The 20676-nt window shown below is 38.9% G+C and overlaps 1 protein-coding gene across 1 annotated transcript in view; it reads left to right on the forward strand.

Annotated features, from left to right (window-relative positions):
* PTPRT (protein tyrosine phosphatase receptor type T) overlaps positions 1-20676 on the forward strand; it is a 451382-nt gene that overhangs the window by 169391 nt on the left and 261315 nt on the right. The window contains exons 3-6 of the mRNA XM_068419550.1: positions 2777-3048; positions 8741-8822; positions 12020-12135; positions 14202-14376. Coding sequence (XP_068275651.1) covers positions 2777-3048; positions 8741-8822; positions 12020-12135; positions 14202-14376 — 645 coding nt within the window. The remainder of the gene's footprint in view (positions 1-2776; positions 3049-8740; positions 8823-12019; positions 12136-14201; positions 14377-20676) is intronic.

The raw sequence follows: 20676 nt of genomic DNA on the forward strand, positions 1-20676 counted from the left end.
TAAGAAGCTATGAATAATCTGCATATAAAAATTGTTTATAAGGCTATTCTTTTAGTAACTAAGACTAATTATTTTGTTAAGTGCTTTTTGGTGGGTCGATATTTTACTTGCTCATGTTGTCAGTCACTAGATTCAGGCTCCGTACCCTCTCTAGAATTGTCAGCAGTTGCACAAAAGGCCGTTGTCATACCATGAATAGCTTGTGATTCATTTTTTTTTGTGGGTGGCAAAAAATAAAATTGTAATTATTGCTTTGAACTTTTTATAAAAGCTGATGTTTTTTCTCCCAGAGGGGAAAGCTTGTTATTTTTATATGTGAATCTGTGAAAGTGAAATACTCCCTGACTTTTTCTATCATTGAAACACTTACCTACCCCAGTGCAGTTCAAGACCATATTGTGTCAGACTGAGTACAGCTTCAGAGTAGTTCTTTAGGGTAGTAATCCATGTATTATCTGAATTTAAAAAAAAAAAAAAAAATCAAAACAAAACCCCACCAAGTTGAGAAAGATGCCCAGAAGTGACATGATGTGCCCTATGAGTCAATCAATGACGGTACAAAAATGAGTTTTCCTGCGTTCCTACTCAGCGTAGAAGGCACTTGGTCAAAAACCTTGTCGATGCACAGGAGCTCTGCTTTTCTTGACTCAGTGTTGTAATTGACTGTGCCATCATCCTCAATTATGAGATCTGGCAAATGTAGAACTTGTCTTCATTGTCTCTTGTGCTGTTTCTCAAAATGGCATTGAGATGCTGCAGGCAGTGTGTTTCACAGCGCCTGCTATGCTCCTCTGGACTAGACTACTGTTACTCAGCAGTTTCACAGTGGCTCTCCTCCCCGATTCTCAGTAGGAGAGTTGTACTTGCGAGTAGTCTTGCTTTATTTGTAAGGGAAGATAAGGCAGACTATGTGTACTGACAGAGATCATAGAAGTGAGTGTCATAATTAGTCTCAGAAACCAGGCGGTCAGATTTCCAGCCTGCTGCCTTAACCATCGGGCTGTGCTGCCCCTTCAAGCCTGTTGGCAATTGTGTTTTCTGGTAGTAAATGATCCTGGGTCATAGAAACAGAATCCAAAGCTCAGTTTCTCAAAACTTTAGCTTCTTTGGGTGGATTTTTAAGAATAGTATGCATACAGTACTCGCTTAAGAAGGATGTTTTGTGGTTGACTGGGAGCAGGATTAGATCAACAGCGACCATTTCTCAGGATCCCATCTCATGGGCTTTATTAGAGAGAAATGGAAAAGTTTGGCTTCAGCTCTTATGTTTCTCGAAGTCCTTACTGTGATTCTGGAATTTCTTGATTTGGAGCCATTTTGCTTTTCAGCATATCAAAATGGAAGATAGGATTGCCAGAGAGCATCTTGCCTATAAATTTTCATATTTCTTAGTACAGCCTCTTCTCCAGCTGGGCTTGCGTTGTGCTTGAATTTTCCAAGGTCTCTAGAATGTTTGATTTTTTTCTTGAAAGATTGACTTCCTTCTGTGTCTGCTTTTCAGTCCTTTACAAAATGCATATATAGTGTATAAACACAGGGGAAGAAAAAACCCCACATTTTTGTGGGAGAAAGTTGCTGGTATTGATAGAAATTTAGAATATATGGCTGTTTGCTGCACAGAATTGATCAAAATATTTATCTGGCTCATCTGAGTGTCGCAGTGCTATGGCATGGAATAGGGAAAGTCAATAGGTTAGGAGTGGGGCAAGGCTTTTCAAACTCAATCTTCTGTGAACTGCAAGAGGCCAGCAGAGAAATAAATTTGTAGCATGCCTTGGCAGCAGCATCAGAACTGAGAGTGTCAAGAGGGCTGCATTTGATTAAAAATTATCATGCCTGGCTGCTGACACGTAGATTCCTCCCCCCCGCTCCAATCTTGGTATTTTCTTCAGCTTTTTCTGAGTATGAGTGTCTGCACACACATAAAGGAGATCCTTTAAACAGAATTGAATCAAATAACTCTCATAATGTTTTCCCTTATTGCTAACATTTGTCACCTTGATGCATCTGTGAAGAGATGAGGTGAGACACAATGTGCTGTAAAATAACTGCTTGATGAATCAAAATGCGAGTTCAACGTCAAGTACCGTGGTTAATATGATGCAAGCTTCCAGGTTAACAAACTCATAAATTACCTTAGTATATATTTCCCTCCCTAAATTCAGCCTGTCCTTCCCTCCTAGAAGAATAATTGTCCTTGTTGCATTATTTCTAGGTGAGATGTTGCTGTTATGCTAACAAGCCTAATTCATTTGGGCTCTGAAAATTGGATTTTTTTTTTTTTAACACATTGCGGCCTTCAAAAGTTTATAGTACAAAGATGCAGGGTTCGCAGGTGTAGATTGGCACAAAGGGAGTAGGGGCCATTCTGGCAAACGTCAGCTGAGAGTTTGGTCCGGTTTTGTATTGAATGTGCCTTTGGGGGACTGTACGTGGTAGGGGAGCCTCTGCTGCTTGAAGCGTGAATATGCTATTGTTTAGAGTGACTGTTTTATCACAAGGTTATAAAACAGTAAAAGCAAAGTAGTATTTTGATTTTTAAGTTACCTAATTAAAGTGGTTCTGGTTGGCCCTGAATTTGTTTGTGTATATACCCTGCAATTTGAATATCCTTTCTGTTACCTAACAACTAGCATAAAATAGCTAGTTTCAGTTCTTCAGATGAGTGTTTTGTTTTCTGGCTTCTAAGGGAATCAGTGACTTGTCTAATGGCACTCTTTTTACTGAAAAAGCCAAGCAAACCCACTTCTTCTTTTCTGTTTGCTTTCCTCTATAGGCTCCTTCATGATGGTGAACAGCTCTGGGCGGGCGTCTGGGCAGAAAGCTCACTTGCTGCTGCCAACGCTGAAGGAAAACGATACACACTGCATCGACTTCCACTATTACTTATCCAGCAGAGACCGTTCGAGTCCTGGCTCTCTCAATGTCTACGTGAAGGTGAACGGAGGCCCCCAGGGCAACCCCATATGGAACGTCTCGGGGGTTGTTACGGAGGGATGGGTGAAAGCAGAACTCGCCATCAGTACATTTTGGCCACATTTTTACCAGGTATGAGTTTGTAATATTTTTCTCTCTTCCTTTGAACATTTGACTGGGTATGAGCTAAGCTATTGTTAGCAATAGGTGTTCTGAAAATCAAATCCCCCCTGACTTTTTCCTGTCAGAAGGAATTTTATAGGTTATATAGGCATCTTGACATATTTATTCCCGCTGCACCCTTTTTCTTCAGTTGTTGTTGGGTCACAGAGTGATGGATAGACTTCTGGGAGTGGAATTATTGGCAGGTTAAAACCTGCTTGTTTGTCATGAAACTGGCACATAAACAGACTTGTACTGGCACTCTCCATGGCACTATGTGAATCCAACGGAGTGTCTAGATGCATAACTGTATCTCTGTATAAATTTGCCTGAACTATTTTTGGCCCTTGGTTGGTTCCATAAGAAGGAATACTTGGTCACTCAGCTTTGCATCTGGACTTTTCCTGTGCCCGAGTGAGGGGTGTAAGTACATAAGCTACTAATAAAACATTTTACCATGTTATCAACATGAGTATACTTTCACCAGAGCCTCCGTTCCTCTTCTTTTTAGCACTGCTTGTAAACATAGACTGACTTGTTCTATGAGAAGATTTCTTTTTTTTAAAACAAGCATAAAGTTGAGGAATGTAATGGGCAAGTTGTTTTTTGGTTACATTAATTTTACAGCTACTTGTTAGTTGTCTACTTCAAACTTCATGTGGCAACTTCGCAGTCATGGTTTTAGTTTTAATTAGACAAGATTGCACACAATGGACTCACATACTTCTTGTTAGCTATTGGAGATGTGGTTTTGTCTTGATTTATATTCAAGACAAAAAAAAAAAAGCCTGGGAGGTAATTGCACCCTAAACCTTGCAGGAAAGGCTGATGTACATATGATACTAATAAAAGACATAAGTGAGATAGGAATTACCGTAGAATAAACTACGACAAGGCAGCAAAGAGTCTGTGGATGGAAAACAGCAGGTACAAAAGCTTGCTTTTTGCTTTTTTTTTTGTTTCTAATAACTGGGTAGGAGGTCTATAAAATGTGAGCTGAAGTAGAATGTAGGCTTTAATGTTCTGCCTCTGAGGAAGAGTTGGGGATATCAGCAGATAGAGCACACTATGCAGGGTGAGAGGAAGGGATAAGGAGATGCAAATGTGTGGAAAGGGGTGTTTTAAGGGCTGTGCACAACTTGTCACTTGTGCTGAAGTCATATTAAAGTGCTTATACTCCATTCATTTTAACATGAACATGGTCATGAACCAGAATTTGCTTCATAGGAGGTGCTCCACAGAGATAATAGAAATGATTTTTCACCCGGATAATCAGTTCTTGAAAAACCTGGAAAAGACAGTCTGATCTCCCACTAAGAGAGATCCTGCTCTTAGGTATACCAGTAGTAGACTTCCTGAGCTGTACTTACTTCTTTTGCAAGTCCTTTTGCAGGTCAAGTTTGCTTTTCTTGAGCAAAAAATCCCTTAAATCAAACAAGAATTTTTCACTGCAGTGCAAAAAATGAGCAGATTGGAAGCCAGCAGTAACTGCCAAGGAGTAGTTCCTTCCTAGAAAATGCAAGGTTTTCGTTTTTACATTTTGATGAACAAGGATGGTGTTTCCTTCTGCCTTATATTTGTGTTCTTATTCCTTAAGTGTGGCTTTTAAAATTTGAGATCAGTCCCACTATTAGGAAGGATCTAATAGACTGATCTATCATCAGTCCCTGATTTTGTAAACCATCTTCTGTTTGCTGGGCTGCAGTCCTGTGAGTTTATACATTTAATCACAGTTTTAAAAAAAAAAAAAAGAAAAAAAGAAAAAAAGAAAACTTTAAGCTTGCAAAAGTCAAGAGGAAACCACAATGAAGGACTTGGACAAAATTATTGTTATTTGGCAGCCTAAAGTAACACTTCTGACTAAGGGAGCCCAGAGGTGGCAGGATGACAAAAGCTTGGGTGTACTGTTGCCTAGGGAGTGTCTAATTTCACACTCACAATCTAGGATGTGCCATCAGAGTGTTATTTGTCGTCAGCTTTAAATCAAAATTGCATGCCTGGAGAACTCTTTGTACGCAAAAGGCCTGAAAGCATGTTCCGTATTTCAAAAGCACCAGGTAACGCAGGAAAAAAAATAGCATTTTTCCTAAATAATGAAATCTGCGTCAGGCAAAATGTAGATTATTCTCTTAATGCACAGAACCCACAGCACCTGGAATTGCAGTGTGCATCAAAAATTCAGTCAGGCAAAAACCCTGAAACTCTCTGCCCTGGGTCTGAGGCTTCAACAAGTATTTTGAGCTTTGGAGATGTGACTAGTGGAAAACTAGGAACCAAGCTGGTTGCCAGATGTTGTGTTTTAGGTCTGGCAGTTCTGTGCAAGGGTCACACGAGTCATCTGGGTCCAAAAGCATTCTGAGATATAAACGCAGGGATGGTGGAGATTTATAATGTCTACCCTAGAGTTACTTGTACGTGTATTCCCAGCCTGCAAATGGTTTTAGTGTAGTGAGAAAAAGCTGTAATAGTTCTTGGAGAAAGGTAATACCATGTAATCTTGAATTACTGCTTGCCATAAGGATGAACTTAGTCCCAGAATGCACCAAGGGCAGCACTAGAGTCTGCCAGGAAGAGTTTTTTTTGATCTATAGCAAGGAACGTTATTGATCCATGCCTGAAGAAAACTGTTGTACCACAACAGATGAGCCAGGCTACTTTACTAACGCAGACGTTGTTGGTATATAGCAGCTGTGAAATGTAAGGTTGTTTATTGGTAAGGAAACATGGAATGACTTGGTATTTGCAGTTCTCAGGAGCATTTAAGAATGTTTTTTAAGAGTAAAGCTTTGCATTTTTTCATCTGTATTATTTTCTGAGAAGTTCCTTAAATGTAAAGCATTGTGTGATGTCTTTGTTTCCACCATTATACTATATTTCTGACTGAAGTTAAAAGGACATGAGCGATATTCAGTGTGAAATTTGCAGAACTGGGCCCCATAAGCATGAATTCATGCCTTTTCCTCATGCTGGCTCTCAGTTCCCTGTTTTCAGGAAAACCTGGGTGCTTCTTGCTTTGATAGGGCTGAGGTGCTGCAAAATACAGAAAAAGTCAACAATGTGGAAGCTTGAACTGGGAAATAAGAAGAAAGTGTAAAGGGAACAGAAAATAGTCTGTTAAAACACTCTTGTGTGAATTGAGAGGAATCCTCCACTCTCTTCAGTGGATCCTGCACCAGCGTGCATGGGGATTTTGGGAGCTGACTTGGTTGTTACCGGCTTAAGTTATATTGTGCTGTATTAAAGATTCTGTACGTGTCGGTAATTAACAGAAGATAATTCTCTGTGTGTAGGTGCTTACTTTTGCCATGCACCGATAGCTAATGCCAATGCCTTGGAGAACTTTTCTTTCCAAATTCTTGGCTTACAGGAAATGGAGAATTAGTTCATTGTGGCTTACAGCTTCTCACAAATACAAAACTAAAATAAGATTTTGTAGCTGTGATGTTGCACTTTAATTCAAGGCTGAAGGGAGTCACAGTAGTTGCTTACATGACCTTCCCAGTGAGTGTAATTTTTATCATGAATGACATGTCATTTCTAAAAGAAATTATAATTTCTGTGCTAAGGACTTGCATTATACTCTTATTTTATACAGTCCCGAAAAAGTCTATCAAGAAGCGTGATAACACAAAACACTTGTTGATGTGTTTTGGATTACTTTATCTTCCAGAGACTTACTTCCTCCTATTGCTTCTTGGCAGCCTGTTTTTTGTCCACCCTCCTCTGGAGTAGAACTTTATTTCTATGTATTGTTGGCACTTGAACTTTTCTTAGTTTATACCTTTGCCTGTTAATTTTTGTGTTCTACCTGTTTTTATCTACCTGTTTTTATCATGTCTTTTTTCTAATGGGCGTATTTCAGAAGATCTCACATTGGGATGTGTTTTGAATTGGGGGAGCAGATCATAGGAAGTCATGGAAACATGAATAAAAACTACGTTCTGGAAGCCCAAATGCAAAGCAAAATGATTAACAACAATTCTGTACTTGCAAAGAACATACTGGTCTGCTTTCATAGCCAGGGCATGCAGGGATCAGCATGTAAACAGTTGAGTCTTTTACTGTATTAAATCTTCTGATGAAGGACATGAAGAGGCTAAACAGTGACAGACTGGGAATACCAGCTTTTATTTAGAATGAAAATAAGTGTTGAAAACTGGCTTTAAGTAATTAACTTTGTGTTCTAGTCATGAATTCTAGAGGTTACAAATTACTGAAATACTTTCTTCTATGAAACAAGTAGCTGCACTAGAATACTGCTGTAATAGTAATAACTGTGCCAGATGAACATGTTAATTAACTCTGTCCTTGAAAACATTATTATATACTCATGCAAAAATGAGCAATTTAGTACAGTGTGAACATTACTTTAGTAAGAGGGAATGAAACTGGGGACATCCCTTTCAAATGCAGAGGACAACAACCATTACATCTCCACCCCTTCACGTTTTTTTTTTAAATAGTAGAGGATAGCACTTCATTCCTTTGGGAAGAGAATCACTGCCTTGAGAGGCAGCATTACCCAGATGGTAAATAATCAGTCTGTATTTTTCCTTTTTTTCTATTGCAGTTTAAAATTTCTAAAATTCCTGTTCCTCATAGAATCACACAATATCTCAAGCTGGAAGGGACCCGTAAGGATCACGAAGCCTAACTCGCTGGTCCTCGCAGGACTGCCTAAAGCTAAACCGTGTGATGAAGAGCGTTGTCCAGACGCTGCGTGAACTCTGACAGGCTTGGTGCTGTGACTGCTTCCCTGGGGAAGTGGTTAACTTGGTTTTAATGATCTCTCTATCAGTTTTTTTAGTTTGTTTTTTTTTTTCTGCACGACCAATTTTTGGATAGCCTGTATATTTTTAGTGACAGGATGCTTCAGATCAGGGCAGTTTTCCAAGTAAAATCACAAAGCCGTAGGGAAGAATGAGATTTTTGTTCATCTGTAATTGAATAGGTGTCTATTCAGACCCAAATTAGTGGAACACTTTCATCATCCAGATACATAAATAAATAAAGTGCTAGTTAGTGTACCATTAATACAGGGAAATACTGCACGTGATTTTTAAGAACATTCATTCTCAGACCGTGTTAGTTCAATCCAGGGAAAGGCAGAAATAACTTCATTATATCTGGGAGAATCTTATTTCAGTGCAGTAACTTGAATCCAGGGTCATCCCTTGCTCGTAATTTGCTTTCTAATACTGCAGTGACATGCATGCCAAGTCAAGGTTTTCTCCAGAAGAATCCATGCAGGGTTATTAATCCAATAAGAGAATTTTATCTCATGTACAGCATTGTCCAACTTTCCAAGGCACGCTAAGAAAAAGTTATCAAATGATTATCCACTTAATGTTCTTGGACTGGTGGTTAAAGTGAATATAGGTGTGTATATACACAGGGTATTTTTTGCTCTTGCAAATGAAAGAAGCACAGGGTTGTCTCTAATCTTAATGAATGTTGCTCTAACTTTTTGGCTTCCATATCAAACAGATTTTCAGCCTTTGGTATGCATGTACATACTGAATTACCTTGGTATCCTTTCATTATTAATGCTGAAATGCCTTGAATGACTCAGACATGGGAATGAGAGCAGAATATGGTGACTGGCCAAATGACTAGTGTAGCTATTCTTTTTAAGAAAACTTTTTCTTATTTTGTATTTCAGGTGATATTTGAATCTGTCTCTTTGAAAGGACATCCAGGGTACATCGCTGTGGATGAAGTCAGAGTTCTTGCCCATCCATGCAGTGAGTACTCTCTGATTTTTTCTAACTGTATCAATGTGTTATATACCAGGCTTTACAGTCTAAAGGAGTGATTTACCCAATTTGGTCAGTGCTAAAATGTCTTCTTGTATCCCTCCGAGACACCTAAAGACAATCAGCCCTTGCATAATTACATAACTTTGCAGGTTGTGCAAAAGGCAAAACTGCTCTTGGTCCATAGCTAGTGCCAGGACATCTGTGGAAGTCTCTCTTCCTCTTGCTATGAGAACATAAAGCTGAGTCTTTTATTATTTCTGAATCATATCACTGTAGAAACCAATCTAAAATACTTCCCATAATATCCTATGTGGTTAAAAGAAGAAACAAACAAATTGTTTCAGTATTTCCTTGGTAAGGGACATATCCCAAACATGTCTGTGTCTCTCTCAACAAACGTTAAACCCACTCAGCACCCATGCAAAGATATTAAAAATAAATCTCATTCAGACAATACACTTGCATGGGAGTAGAAACTAATGCAGGTTCATTACGCTGTTCAAAAATATTAGTGCTGTGTTTCTTCTAGCTCAGCCATAATAAGCAGCTTCGATTTATTTATTTATCTTTTCTATTTAAAGAAACTTTGAGCCTCAGTCTTTGAGTCTGAGCTTTTTTGGTTTCTCTGTGCACCTACAGCGTGGCTTGAGGACTTTGTATTGTGTATGTAGTACACTGTTTCTTCTAAAGATTTTTTTTTTTTTAACAGTCCCTCTCGATAGTTCATAGGTTCAGTAAGTCAGTGACAGCTGCTCACAAAAAAATCATGAGTCATATTCATGGGTTGAAATCAACTGGTTTTCTTGCAATAAGAATATCAAAGAATAGCTGCCGTTCAATGTGACAGACATGGCTCTGCTCAAGTTTAACAGGACATTTCTGATAACTGCAGTATGGTTAATTGGTGTTTAACTAAATTATATTTGTATTTACCATGTGCTTGTTGCTCAGGCCTTTGGGTGCACTTACTTCATTAAGAAATACTGACAATCTGTATTAACCAGATGTTGCTGATAACTGGCGGCATCCTAACAAATCCCCCAAACGGTCTGCGTGTGTTCCGCAGCGTGTTGGGTGATGGCTGATCCCTTCACTGGGAGAGAGGCCGCTGAACAGACTATGGGGCAAAGCCCAGACAGGAAGGTTATGGGATTTAAAAAAAAAGAGATGGGATGCTGTGTTACACTCCTGCTTAATCAAGAATTTAAATTGGTTTTAAATCCATTGCTCCAAGTACATGCAGGTCCCTCTTCAAAATTAAGTGCATTCTTGGTGACTCAAAACCAAAATGATTCCAACCGTTAACTACTCCACTTTGAATCAGTTTACAACCTGCAGCATACAGAACTCATTACAAGCTGCAAGTTCTCTGCAGTCTTTGTAAATGCTTCTCCTGTCTGATTCCCAGTGTTGCTTTTGTTGTTCGGCGATGACAGCCACCATGGTAAATGTCACCGGCGTGTGTTCCGTTGTACAGGCTTTGCGCCTCGTAGTCATTTTACAATTGTTGTAGCTCAAAACGCAGGGACCATGAAGCTCCTGATGACCCTGGAGGTTACTGAAATTATTGGTATTATTTCTTCATTTCTGCTTTACCTTCGTCGATGACAATACAGCAGACAAACCTAAGTATCAGCAAAAACACAGTGAAATGCCCCTAATGACACAGTAATGGAGAAAAATAAGTATCTTGCTGGTGTTGCCTTTTTTTTTTGTCCTGTGAAGGAGTGCACTGGAGTATCAATTTTCATTACGCTAAAAGCTCGTTGACTATGTGTGCAGGAGCACTTGCAATCGTAGCACAGCCCTATGCCCTGGAAGCTGGGCAGACCTGAGGACGAGGAGTTCGGGGTCGGTGTGACTGCACTCACCCAGGCTACACAGCTTCATATTTGGAGCTGGCTTGTATCTGCCCACCTTAGACTGCAGGCAGAAACTACTAGTATTAGCCTGCAAATACCATGTGGTACGTTCTGACTGTCAGCCAGAGGTAGTTTTCCAGTAAACTTTGATGCAAATTACTGATCCCCGGAAAGGACGATGGTACGGAGTCGCTGTCTTTCAGGAGCTGTCAGCAAACTGAGTGTGTGGTGAATGGGATGCAGAAGGTAGATGAAAACATTTGGCAGAGTGTATAGGCAAGTGTTTTCTGTTCGTGTGTCTATAGTAAACAAATACGTATATGTCAAGCTTCATGCACAGAGATGCCCACATCCTTTTGAAGCTATTAAATTCCAACAGCAAAAGATGGGTTGGTATGTCCTCTGAAGTTATGTATTTCATCGGCGTCTAATCGTACTAGAAAATGTAAAAGATGAAGCTGAAAAACTGACCTTTAGAGTCCCATAGGGCTGTTCAGTGTGTCCTACTAAAAGTTTTCAAATGGTGCACAGACTTTCCTCTGAAGGTCAGCAAGAACTAAGTTCATTTAAAAGTGTCAGATTCACTCCTGTAATCTTTTCTATTTTCTTGTGAGTTGACTTATAGAGGTAAATGAGTTTGGTATTTAGTAAAAAAAAAATAATCCTCCGATCTAGTTCCTTTGTGAACAAGTGCAATGTCTGCATTTTAATATCAGTGGTTTAATATTGAATTAATACTGAATTTAGTGTCAGCAAAGTGCTGATATCAGAGATCTTAAACTAACACAGTGATATAATATTGTCAGTTACATGAATATTTCATTTTAATATCTGATTTGGTATTAATGATGCATTATTATTCTAAAGGTCTAGGACGTATTTGATAGTCAATAAAATAAAAAGGAAAAGAAGACCCTTGTGAAAACTTGGTTTGGGTCAGTCACGCTTGACAAACTCAGAAGCGTTTGGTTTTTTTTGACCTTTTTAGAACACAATTTTCTGAAGAAAAGAAATTAATTATTCTTGATAGCAAGCAGTAAGAAATTGTGTGGATGACCGTGGACTTGTGTTGTGATTTGATATAAGTCTGTGTTTTAAGATGTGCCAAAGCTCTGTATGATCCCTTAGACCATCCTCTGTCAGATGGGTTATCGGCCTCACTCTGCAGTGAAGAGTTAAATACTGAAGGACACCTTTATTTGCAATATCACTTTATCAAGGATAGGCCCTAATTCTTTTTGAGTGTTTATATCTGTGTTGATGTAACACAGTTGATTACTGCCTTGCTCTACCCTTGCAATACTTTGCATCTTTTGTTAGGAAAAGCACCTCATTTCCTACGACTTCAGAATGTGGAGGTCAATGTGGGACAGAACGCGACGTTCCAGTGCATTGCTGGGGGGAAGTGGTCGCAACATGACAAACTCTGGCTCCAGGTAAAGTAATGCCCTTTTTTTGTGATTATTTTTTTTCTTTGATTGGTTTGCTTTTGTTTTTTTTACTTTTTTTTTCAAGTGAAATAAGTAAATTGGGTCGTGGGGCAAAACCTTTTCGTCAAGATCCTTTGAGAACTGCCTTAAATTGTTACTCGGTGAGAGTTTAAGGTGACAAAGTACAGAATGAAAAATACAGAAAATGAAAAAAATGGCAAGTGACAGCAAAATTTTGGTGTTAAACAAATGCCCAGGCACCTGTAAGCACTCAGTCGTAAAGCAGAAGAGGCAGAACAAGTGGAATAGTTCTTCACTTCTTAATTATGCAATCTTCTTTCCTCTCACTCTCCAAAAATGTCCTCAGACCAGAGTCAGTGACCATATGTTAAGAAGGAAACCTACTCTAGGGTCTGAGTTTACTACCTGGCTGGTGTAAACAGGCAAAACCAGTTTGTACACACTGTTTTTCTTCCTCCCAGTTTCCCTTGGCTGCATTGAGAGCAGGTTGTTCCTTTTAGTCACTCACTGAAAGACCAAAACATTCCCTCTTTTATTATCTATATGTTCATCCTACTGGTTGGTCTTGAAAGACTGGGTCCTGCTATTCAGGTGGGTATAGTAACAACCTTAAGAACTCATTTTCCGTTCTAGAGTTAGAAATGGAACATATATCAAACTGAAGTTGTGGACTGCATGTTTCTTAGTGAAAGACAACATTGTTTCTTCTGTCCTTTGAAGTCCTCAGATATGTGAGGTCCCACCATTACCATGCTCCGTACATAGAGCTCTTCTAGAAGCTTTTAAAATAGTTGAGCTCTTTGCTGCTTCTAAACTTCTGTGCCATTAAACATGTAATGTCCCAAACAAGCCAAGAGGGTTCTCCTGCTCTATGTACTGTGCGTGTACATAGGGCCAACATAAACTTTCAGAACGCTTAAGACAGTCAACAGTTTTTATTCTCAGCTTGGACTGATGTGACTGAGGGCCTGAGCACCCCATGTTTGTAACATCTGAGGCAGACAAGAATGGACTTTGTCATGGTTGCTATAGCATTTGTAGTCAAATAACAGCTTTTCTCAAACTTTTTTATTGACTTCAGACATTTTAATAAACTTCAAAAATAACAATTTCAAATCTAGTTTAAATACTAGAGGAGGAATCAGTTTACCTCATCATAAAAATGAAAATTAGTACTGGGAAAAAGGCTTGAGTAGGTGAGAAATGTAGTTAGCATAATGTAAAAATGATGTGAGCCACTTTAATTGTACTCTTATCACAGCAGTTCTCCCAAAAATTACATTTTTTATCTGAAATTTATTAACCTATGGTGTACTTTTAGCATCCACTGAGATATTTTTTACTTATTCTTTACTTTTTTTGAGTTCTTTCAGTGAAATCTTTGCACAGTTATGACTAGATGTGTGTAAAAACATTTCTGACCTGAAGCAATATGAACCTTTTCCTGTGAGAAGAAGGGGTTTTGGAGGAAATTCTAGCTAATTCTTCATCTGTCTCTTTTCCAGTTGGGAGAATGTAGTCTGCATTGATAGGTTTATTGAGGAATGTTGGACATATAAGGATGTCTGCTCATCCAACCAATTTATTTAAATTGGTCCAGAATAAAAGTTTTAAATCTGAAAATGCCAAATTGATAAAATCTCCTAATTTGTAGCTTTTTCCCAGGTGTACAAAATCCATTGGTCTGTAGCATTTTCATGTCCTTGCCAGGCCTCTAAATACACTGTGTACGATTGCATAGTCTGAACTGTCACTCTCCAGCCTGTTCAATACATATAACACATCAAATGCCCAAATATGTTTTAAAAATTAAATAGACATGAAAACGTAAATATATGCGTAAGAATGTTTAAGCCCTAGTTCATCCAACCCTGTAAATTTTTCAGGAGTATGGCTAGCAGCCTTTGCTTGGAAAATTGTGACTGTATAAAATCTAACCTAGTGATGTGAATGCCTGACTGATGTTGATAAGCATAACAAAGAATTAATTACATATAGATACATAATTTGTGTGTCTTCATAACTTACGTTATTTTTGTCTGCCTTGACAGCAGTGGAATGGAAGGGACACAGCATTAATGGTCACTCGAGTGGTCAACCACAGACGGTTCTCTGCTACTGTCAGTGTAGCTGACACCTCTCAACGCAGTATCAGCAAGTACCGATGTGTCATTCGCTCCGATGGTGGATCTGGAGTTTCGAATTATGCAGAATTAATAGTGAAAGGTAGGTTGAACTAAAGCAGCAGGTTTATGCAAGATGAATATTTCCTACTAGATGTCATCTATGTGTAAAAATTGACATCCTGTTGGACCTTCTTTCATTCATGTTAAATGTAAGTAGGAAAAAAAGGCTAAAAGTGACATGAATTTCAGTCATTTTCTTAAAACAAATATTTGGATCAAAACTTTGTCTGCATACAGCCCTCTTCATGAGCTTTTGTAGTAATGCATAGTAGCTATGGATACTTTTAATGTAGTCAGCTAAACAGTTTGTCTGTCTGTCAGCTTCATCTGCCTTCCTTTACAGTATTTTATCAGGCATCAGTAATCTTGTGATGGAGCATTGCATGTCAGAAGAGTCTGCTCAGGGCTGCTGGGAGTAAATGATGGGATTGATTCTGCTGATGTCCTGAAGTACACAGTAGAAACATCAGTAGCTCTTGAAGAATGCTAGGGTTTTAGCCCTGTTATTTACTGTGATTCAAGAGCTGATACTGTGCCTGACACGTGCAAGATGTGTCTTAATCTTGCCTCCATGAGACATGCAGTAAAGTGCTATTTACTTTGCTGCTTTTTTTTTTTTAACTTACCCTGAGCTGCACAGGGATGCTCCCTGCTTCTTGGGTGGAGAGATCAGAAGGTGTCTAGTTGCTCCCTGAGACATTCTGTGTTTGGGGTGAGGGTGATGTCAAATGTGAGGAGTGTGAGGTCTGCTCATTGAGTATAATTTTATTGATCTAAATGTTCCACTTTTCTGTGAAAATGGAGGGCTGCTCTAGAAATGAGACCTCTTTTGTCCACTGTAGTACTTCTGCCAGCTTATTCTGTCATGTGATGATCAGTATTCTGATGCCTTTACAATGCCTTAAATATACTGTTGCAGAATATATGATGCAGATATTCAGACTACATAGATAGTGAAGAGAATGCTCTCCTATGAGATGCTGGGTGCTTTTAGTTCCCACTCAGTGGTCTTGCATCTTGTTCAAATCCAGAGGAATTAATTCATGATTAAAATGGAATTGAGTTGCCAGGAGTATATCTAATATTGTATCCTAGCTGAAGAGAGGGAAGGCAATCTTCCAGAACAACCAAATATCAGAATATGCAAAGTTGAGAAGGTGCCTGACACTTTCATGTTCAACAATGTAAGAACGGAAAAAATAGAAGAATAAGTTATAAACATGAATGGTTGAATGTCCACCAGGAGAGATGCTGATAGATTCATTGGTGGATTACTCGGGCAGACACCTAGCTAGAAGAAATTTTACGAGAGTGATATTGTTATGGGGAAGGTATGTTCCTCTGCTCCTTGCTCCTGTTTAGTAAGCAGGTAAGGTTAAGTGGTTCATTGCAGGTTAGTTTGATGCAGCACTGTGACACTCTGGGGTTGCATGGATGAGTGCTTCCAGTCTGACTGATTTTAGTGTGGATAATAGCAAATTTGTAGTGCATGCACACAGGCTGAAATGAAAGCAAATTGGAATTGTTTAATTCTGAAGAGATGTTTGTTGAATTGCAATAATGTACTTGGGTATACATTAAATTAGTCTGTAATTGAAGTTTTGCTCAATTGATAGTCCTGCCCCTAAACTCACTGAATCCAAGCCTAATACTCTGCTTCTCACGTGCTTTCTCTTGATCAGTTGAACATAAAATCGTAGGGGATTTCTTCAACAAAAGTTAAGGTTTAAAAGTCTATCTGTGTATCTTTTTAATGTAAAGATCTGCTTGCTTCCCTATGCATAAGCTATTTTAATTTAGTATTGAGAAAGGAATAAGTAATTTACATTTCTTTACACTGAATGATAGTATTTGGTAGATAAAGAAAGAAAGATTTTGCTTTGAAATACACATACTACTTCTACACCCAAAATTGGAACAAGAGATACCTATTTCAGCAAATGAAATGATCACTGAAATGAAACACATACTACCTTCTGCTGCCCCCCCAAGTCCTCCCCTTACTTGTCTATGTGTACATCTTTACCAAGAACAGTGTATTATTGTAAAGTAATTAGTGGAAATCTTATACAAAAGATCATAACCTTATTAATTTCAAATGATAACAGTATATTTAGTGACAGGAGATACCTTTGTAGGACTGTGAAAATGCTTTTCTGTAGAGCTGTTTGCTGTCTATGCTTATACCTTTCTGTCTTCTGACTGTTGCAAGGCTTCTATAAATGACAATACATTTGTTCTTCTCTTCACACTCTAGAATCATAATAGTCAAGCCAGAGAAACCTATCATTTCCATCTGTGCACCTTACCATCCTTTGGTGCTCCAGTGGAAATAGCTCCTCTCTATTTCTCATGTCTCACTGTTGCACATACAGTAATTTAATACAATTTTGTACAGGGCAGTTTTCAAAAAAACCCCAGAGATTCTGTGTCCTGCTATACTGATCACATACGAATGGAATGCTGCTTGTCTGTAATTTTCTTTTAAATAAAAGAACAACTGCTGTGTGGCAGGTACTAATGTTCTGAACTAAATGTAGGTTTTGCTTGTGTAAAGATTGTTTAAAATACTGTGTCAATTGGCTGGAATCTTATCATTTAAGGTATGTATTAATGATAGTGTCCTTCCAGGACACCTGTCACGTTAGGTAAGGTTGTGAATAACATTTTAAATTCTGTGTGTGTGTGTTTAGGTTTGTTTGCACTTGGGTTTTTTTTTGTGATCCCTTTCAGATATTCTGGATGCCTAAATTGATTACTCAGTACATGGTGGGAATCCGTGGAGAGCTGATACAGAGGGAATATTACAGCTGATTTTTCTGAGATTTTCTCTCTCCATGAAGTCCCCCAAAATGATTTTCTTGCCACCTGATGCAAATTCTTTTAAGGCTCATGGTATTTTCTTAGGGTCTGTTCTACTACGACAGGGTTAGGAGTACTCAGCAAAGCCCCTCTACAGACCTCCAAGGGTGTGTTCTAGTTCTCTTCAGTTTTGTCTTAGTTGATTTTCAAAGTGTTCAGTCAGTCAACATGGATTAAAAACAGTCTGTCTCTTAACTGAGTGGCTTTCTGTCATCTTGTGATATTTGGGACAGCTCATCTTTTATCAGTCAGTCTTTTTTTGAGGTTTTTAGAGGTGAGAAGCAGATGCCTTCAATGACACCACAGGGAGAGGTGGTTTCTTTTTCAGAGGTGTTTTTTTTCCTCTAGGTCTTTTCTGGTGTGATATTTGTCACTGTAATTGCACCGTCTGTTTATTAACTCACCAGGTACACAGTGGAAACTGCTCTAGTGGTGTGAGTCTTTTCCTCATAAGTAGACGCTGGAATTAAAAAAAAAAAAAAAAAAACAAAAAAACCCAAAACCCAACCCACATGCACAAACACCAAACAAGTTATCAGAGTTGAGATGCTCAAGTGTGAAAAGCATGCTAAATAATTAGACATTTAAATAGATCTATAGATTTAAACTTCTCCAGTAATAAATATACTGTCCAAATTCCAGATTCACAATTAGAAGGCAGACTCATCAAGGAAAACCTCTACAGGTCTTTTGACTATCTCAGTATTTATTATTGGTGCTGTGTCCGAAATAGTTTCAGTTAATTATTAAACAGCAGGAAGTCCTATTAGGAGAAGGAACTTTCTGGAGCTTAAAAGTAGTAAGAAATAAAAACATCTTTGTTCTACAGCTGAGGCTGGTCTTGGGCTGGAGCTGGCCCTAGAAATGTCACATCAGGCCCTCCACGGGTTTCCTTGAATCTAACAAGTGCAGTGTAGCTGTGAAAGTATATAATGTGATGTTACACATGTACTGTAGAGCTTGTTCCTGGGATGAAAATACAATTGTCTTCAACATAATTGTTCAGGATGCTCACAAACTCCAAAGTCTTTCACCTCATATAAAGCAATTACTAAGAGAGGTGGTGGGTATGAAGAAGATTCTTGAAAGGTTTTGGTTGTTGGTTTGTTTATCTTTTTTAAATTTATTTTCATGCCTGATGCATGGATAGTTCTATACCCCAGGATATTCATGCCAAATGTACTCATTAAAACGAACATAATATCCTTGTCATCATGGGGTAATATAACTGCTGCTTCTGTGGTGGTACTCAGGTCCCCGTATTTCACTCGGGAAATTGGGGGTGTTGATATGAGAAGTAGATGCTGTACTGCAACGATCCTGTTCTGCCATCAGGGTGGCTGGACGACAGAGTCCATTCCCTCCCTTGGAGCCATTTAGGAGATAAGCTCAGCTGTGGTATATGTGCTTTTGAGATTTTACTGTTAAAGTATTTCTTTTTTTTAGTATGCATTAAGAAGTTAGGAATTTTCATGCCTTCCAGCTACTTACCAGACTCATCCAGATTGCAGAAGTTACTGGGTAGATTTGAGTTCATCTGCCTGAGTAGTGCACGTTAATCAAGGTCCTCAAAGTTGTCACCTTGTGAACGGGAGGAAGTCTCTTGCTGGTGCTACCAACAGAGTCAGTGAAGCTGTGATAATGAGGGTTCCCCTCTGGCTGCCTGCTGCCTCCTTCTCTATTTCTTCCCAGTTTACACAAATAGATTCAGTCTGCAGCACTTCCATGTATGGTACCATGGGAAGGTAAGTATAGATTTGATAAAGCGTGTAGTGATGTTGTGCTTTTGAACGCTGCACCACCACAGAGGATGAGTTTTGTGTGCGTGTACATGCGAACCGTTTGTGAGGGTTATGCTGCCTTTGAAATTACTGGACAAGGCAGAACGGCCTCGTGATGGTAGGGTGTCTGAAAAAGCCACTTACATCCCTTTATTTCCTTGCAGTCACAGTGGTGTAGGGAATGTAATACTCCCTTCCTTGGTGTTTGCATCTGGTAGTTACTTGAACTTGTCGTTGCTCTGTTTAATCGTCTGGTTCGGTGTAGTCCGATAGCAGTTGCTTTAACTCAGTTTTAATCATTAGGAGGGTGTGTGGTGAGAAAAGGGGAGGAAAAGAGATCACACACACTCATTCACTCTCACCAAGAGCTTTACCTCTGCTTTCTCTTCTTTCAGTCCAACTTAATATTGTTCTATGAAGTGCATGGGGGAGATGTATAGACAAAGCCATTGTTTCGTAGAAATCGGCAGTTAGTGTGAATGATGTGTTCTTTCAAAAGGAAACATTTCCTGCTCCTTCTGTTTAACCTACAAAATAGAACTGGGAAATGAAGCCATTTCCTTGAGAACTGATTAATGTATAGTTTATATACAGGATCCAATTTGCAGAACCGCACCAAGTGCCACCCAGACTTGCAGTCGTGTTCCAGTGTGTGCATTCCTTGTTTCTCTTGTTTACGTTAGTCAACAAGGTATAAATTGGAATAAGCGTATCCAGGAAGAATATAAAGCTACAGCTGGGGTACAGGGGAAGTTTGTAAACTCATGGTGTTTTGACAATTCAATCTATATTTTTATTTCCCAACTTTTTATATCTCTTTCTTCAGTAGCCTTTCTGTTTCTGTGTAAAATGAGCAGAGAGTACTGTCTTAAACTTTATCTTGATTGTAGCCACTTGGGAAATTATAATGGTTTTCCTATCACACCACGGAGTTGAGCTTCAGGAATTTCTTGAAAGATTAATGGTGTGCATCATTTGTGGGGGTTTGTTTGTTTTGTTTTTTTCTGTTTGTTTTTCTTCCTGAGGCAAATGTAAGTCAGAGTTCTGATTTTATTCTGGCTGAAATTTCACTTGGGACTTGTAGAGAGGTAGGCAAGGGATGAATGTGCTTGGACTTGTTTTTCATGTATAGATTTCTAAGTATGATGTTGCTGATGATGTATAAAGTTCTTGACTAAATACAAGGTATAAATACAATAATAAATGGAGAAAGATTAAAGAACAATCTTTTTGAAGCAGAAGAGACTCAAGTAAATATCCTTCAGTTTTCCAAGGATGAAGAGTGTTACGGAAAGCTGTTCCTTCCTTCCTTGTTTGTGGAATTGTCTCCAGCCTCCCTGATGCATCTCGGGTACCAGTTGTTGCTGTGATGTGGTGAGCAGACAGCTCATGTCAACCACAGCTCTGCTGACTGGAAGTCATGGGAGAAGGAGTCCTCACTGATCTTGGAGAAAGCTCTAATAGGTACTAACAGTGAGGAGGGATCTCAGGGTTATTTTCTTCTCTTTCTCAAGACTCTAAGAAATAACTTCTCCTTACATGAAGGTGCGATTAACTTTGTAAAAGATCTGGGTTTTTTATTTATCTTTAATTGCAGTTACTTGAACTGAGTAACTGCAAGATTCCTTGTGGGGAGAAGGGAGCTTTCTTGCTGCTTTGGTTAGTAGCGGTCTTTCGTACTTTATGTATGTCATGTT

The sequence above is a fragment of the Nyctibius grandis genome, chromosome 28 (assembly GCF_013368605.1).
Source record: "Nyctibius grandis isolate bNycGra1 chromosome 28, bNycGra1.pri, whole genome shotgun sequence".
NCBI lineage: Eukaryota > Metazoa > Chordata > Aves > Nyctibiiformes > Nyctibiidae > Nyctibius > Nyctibius grandis.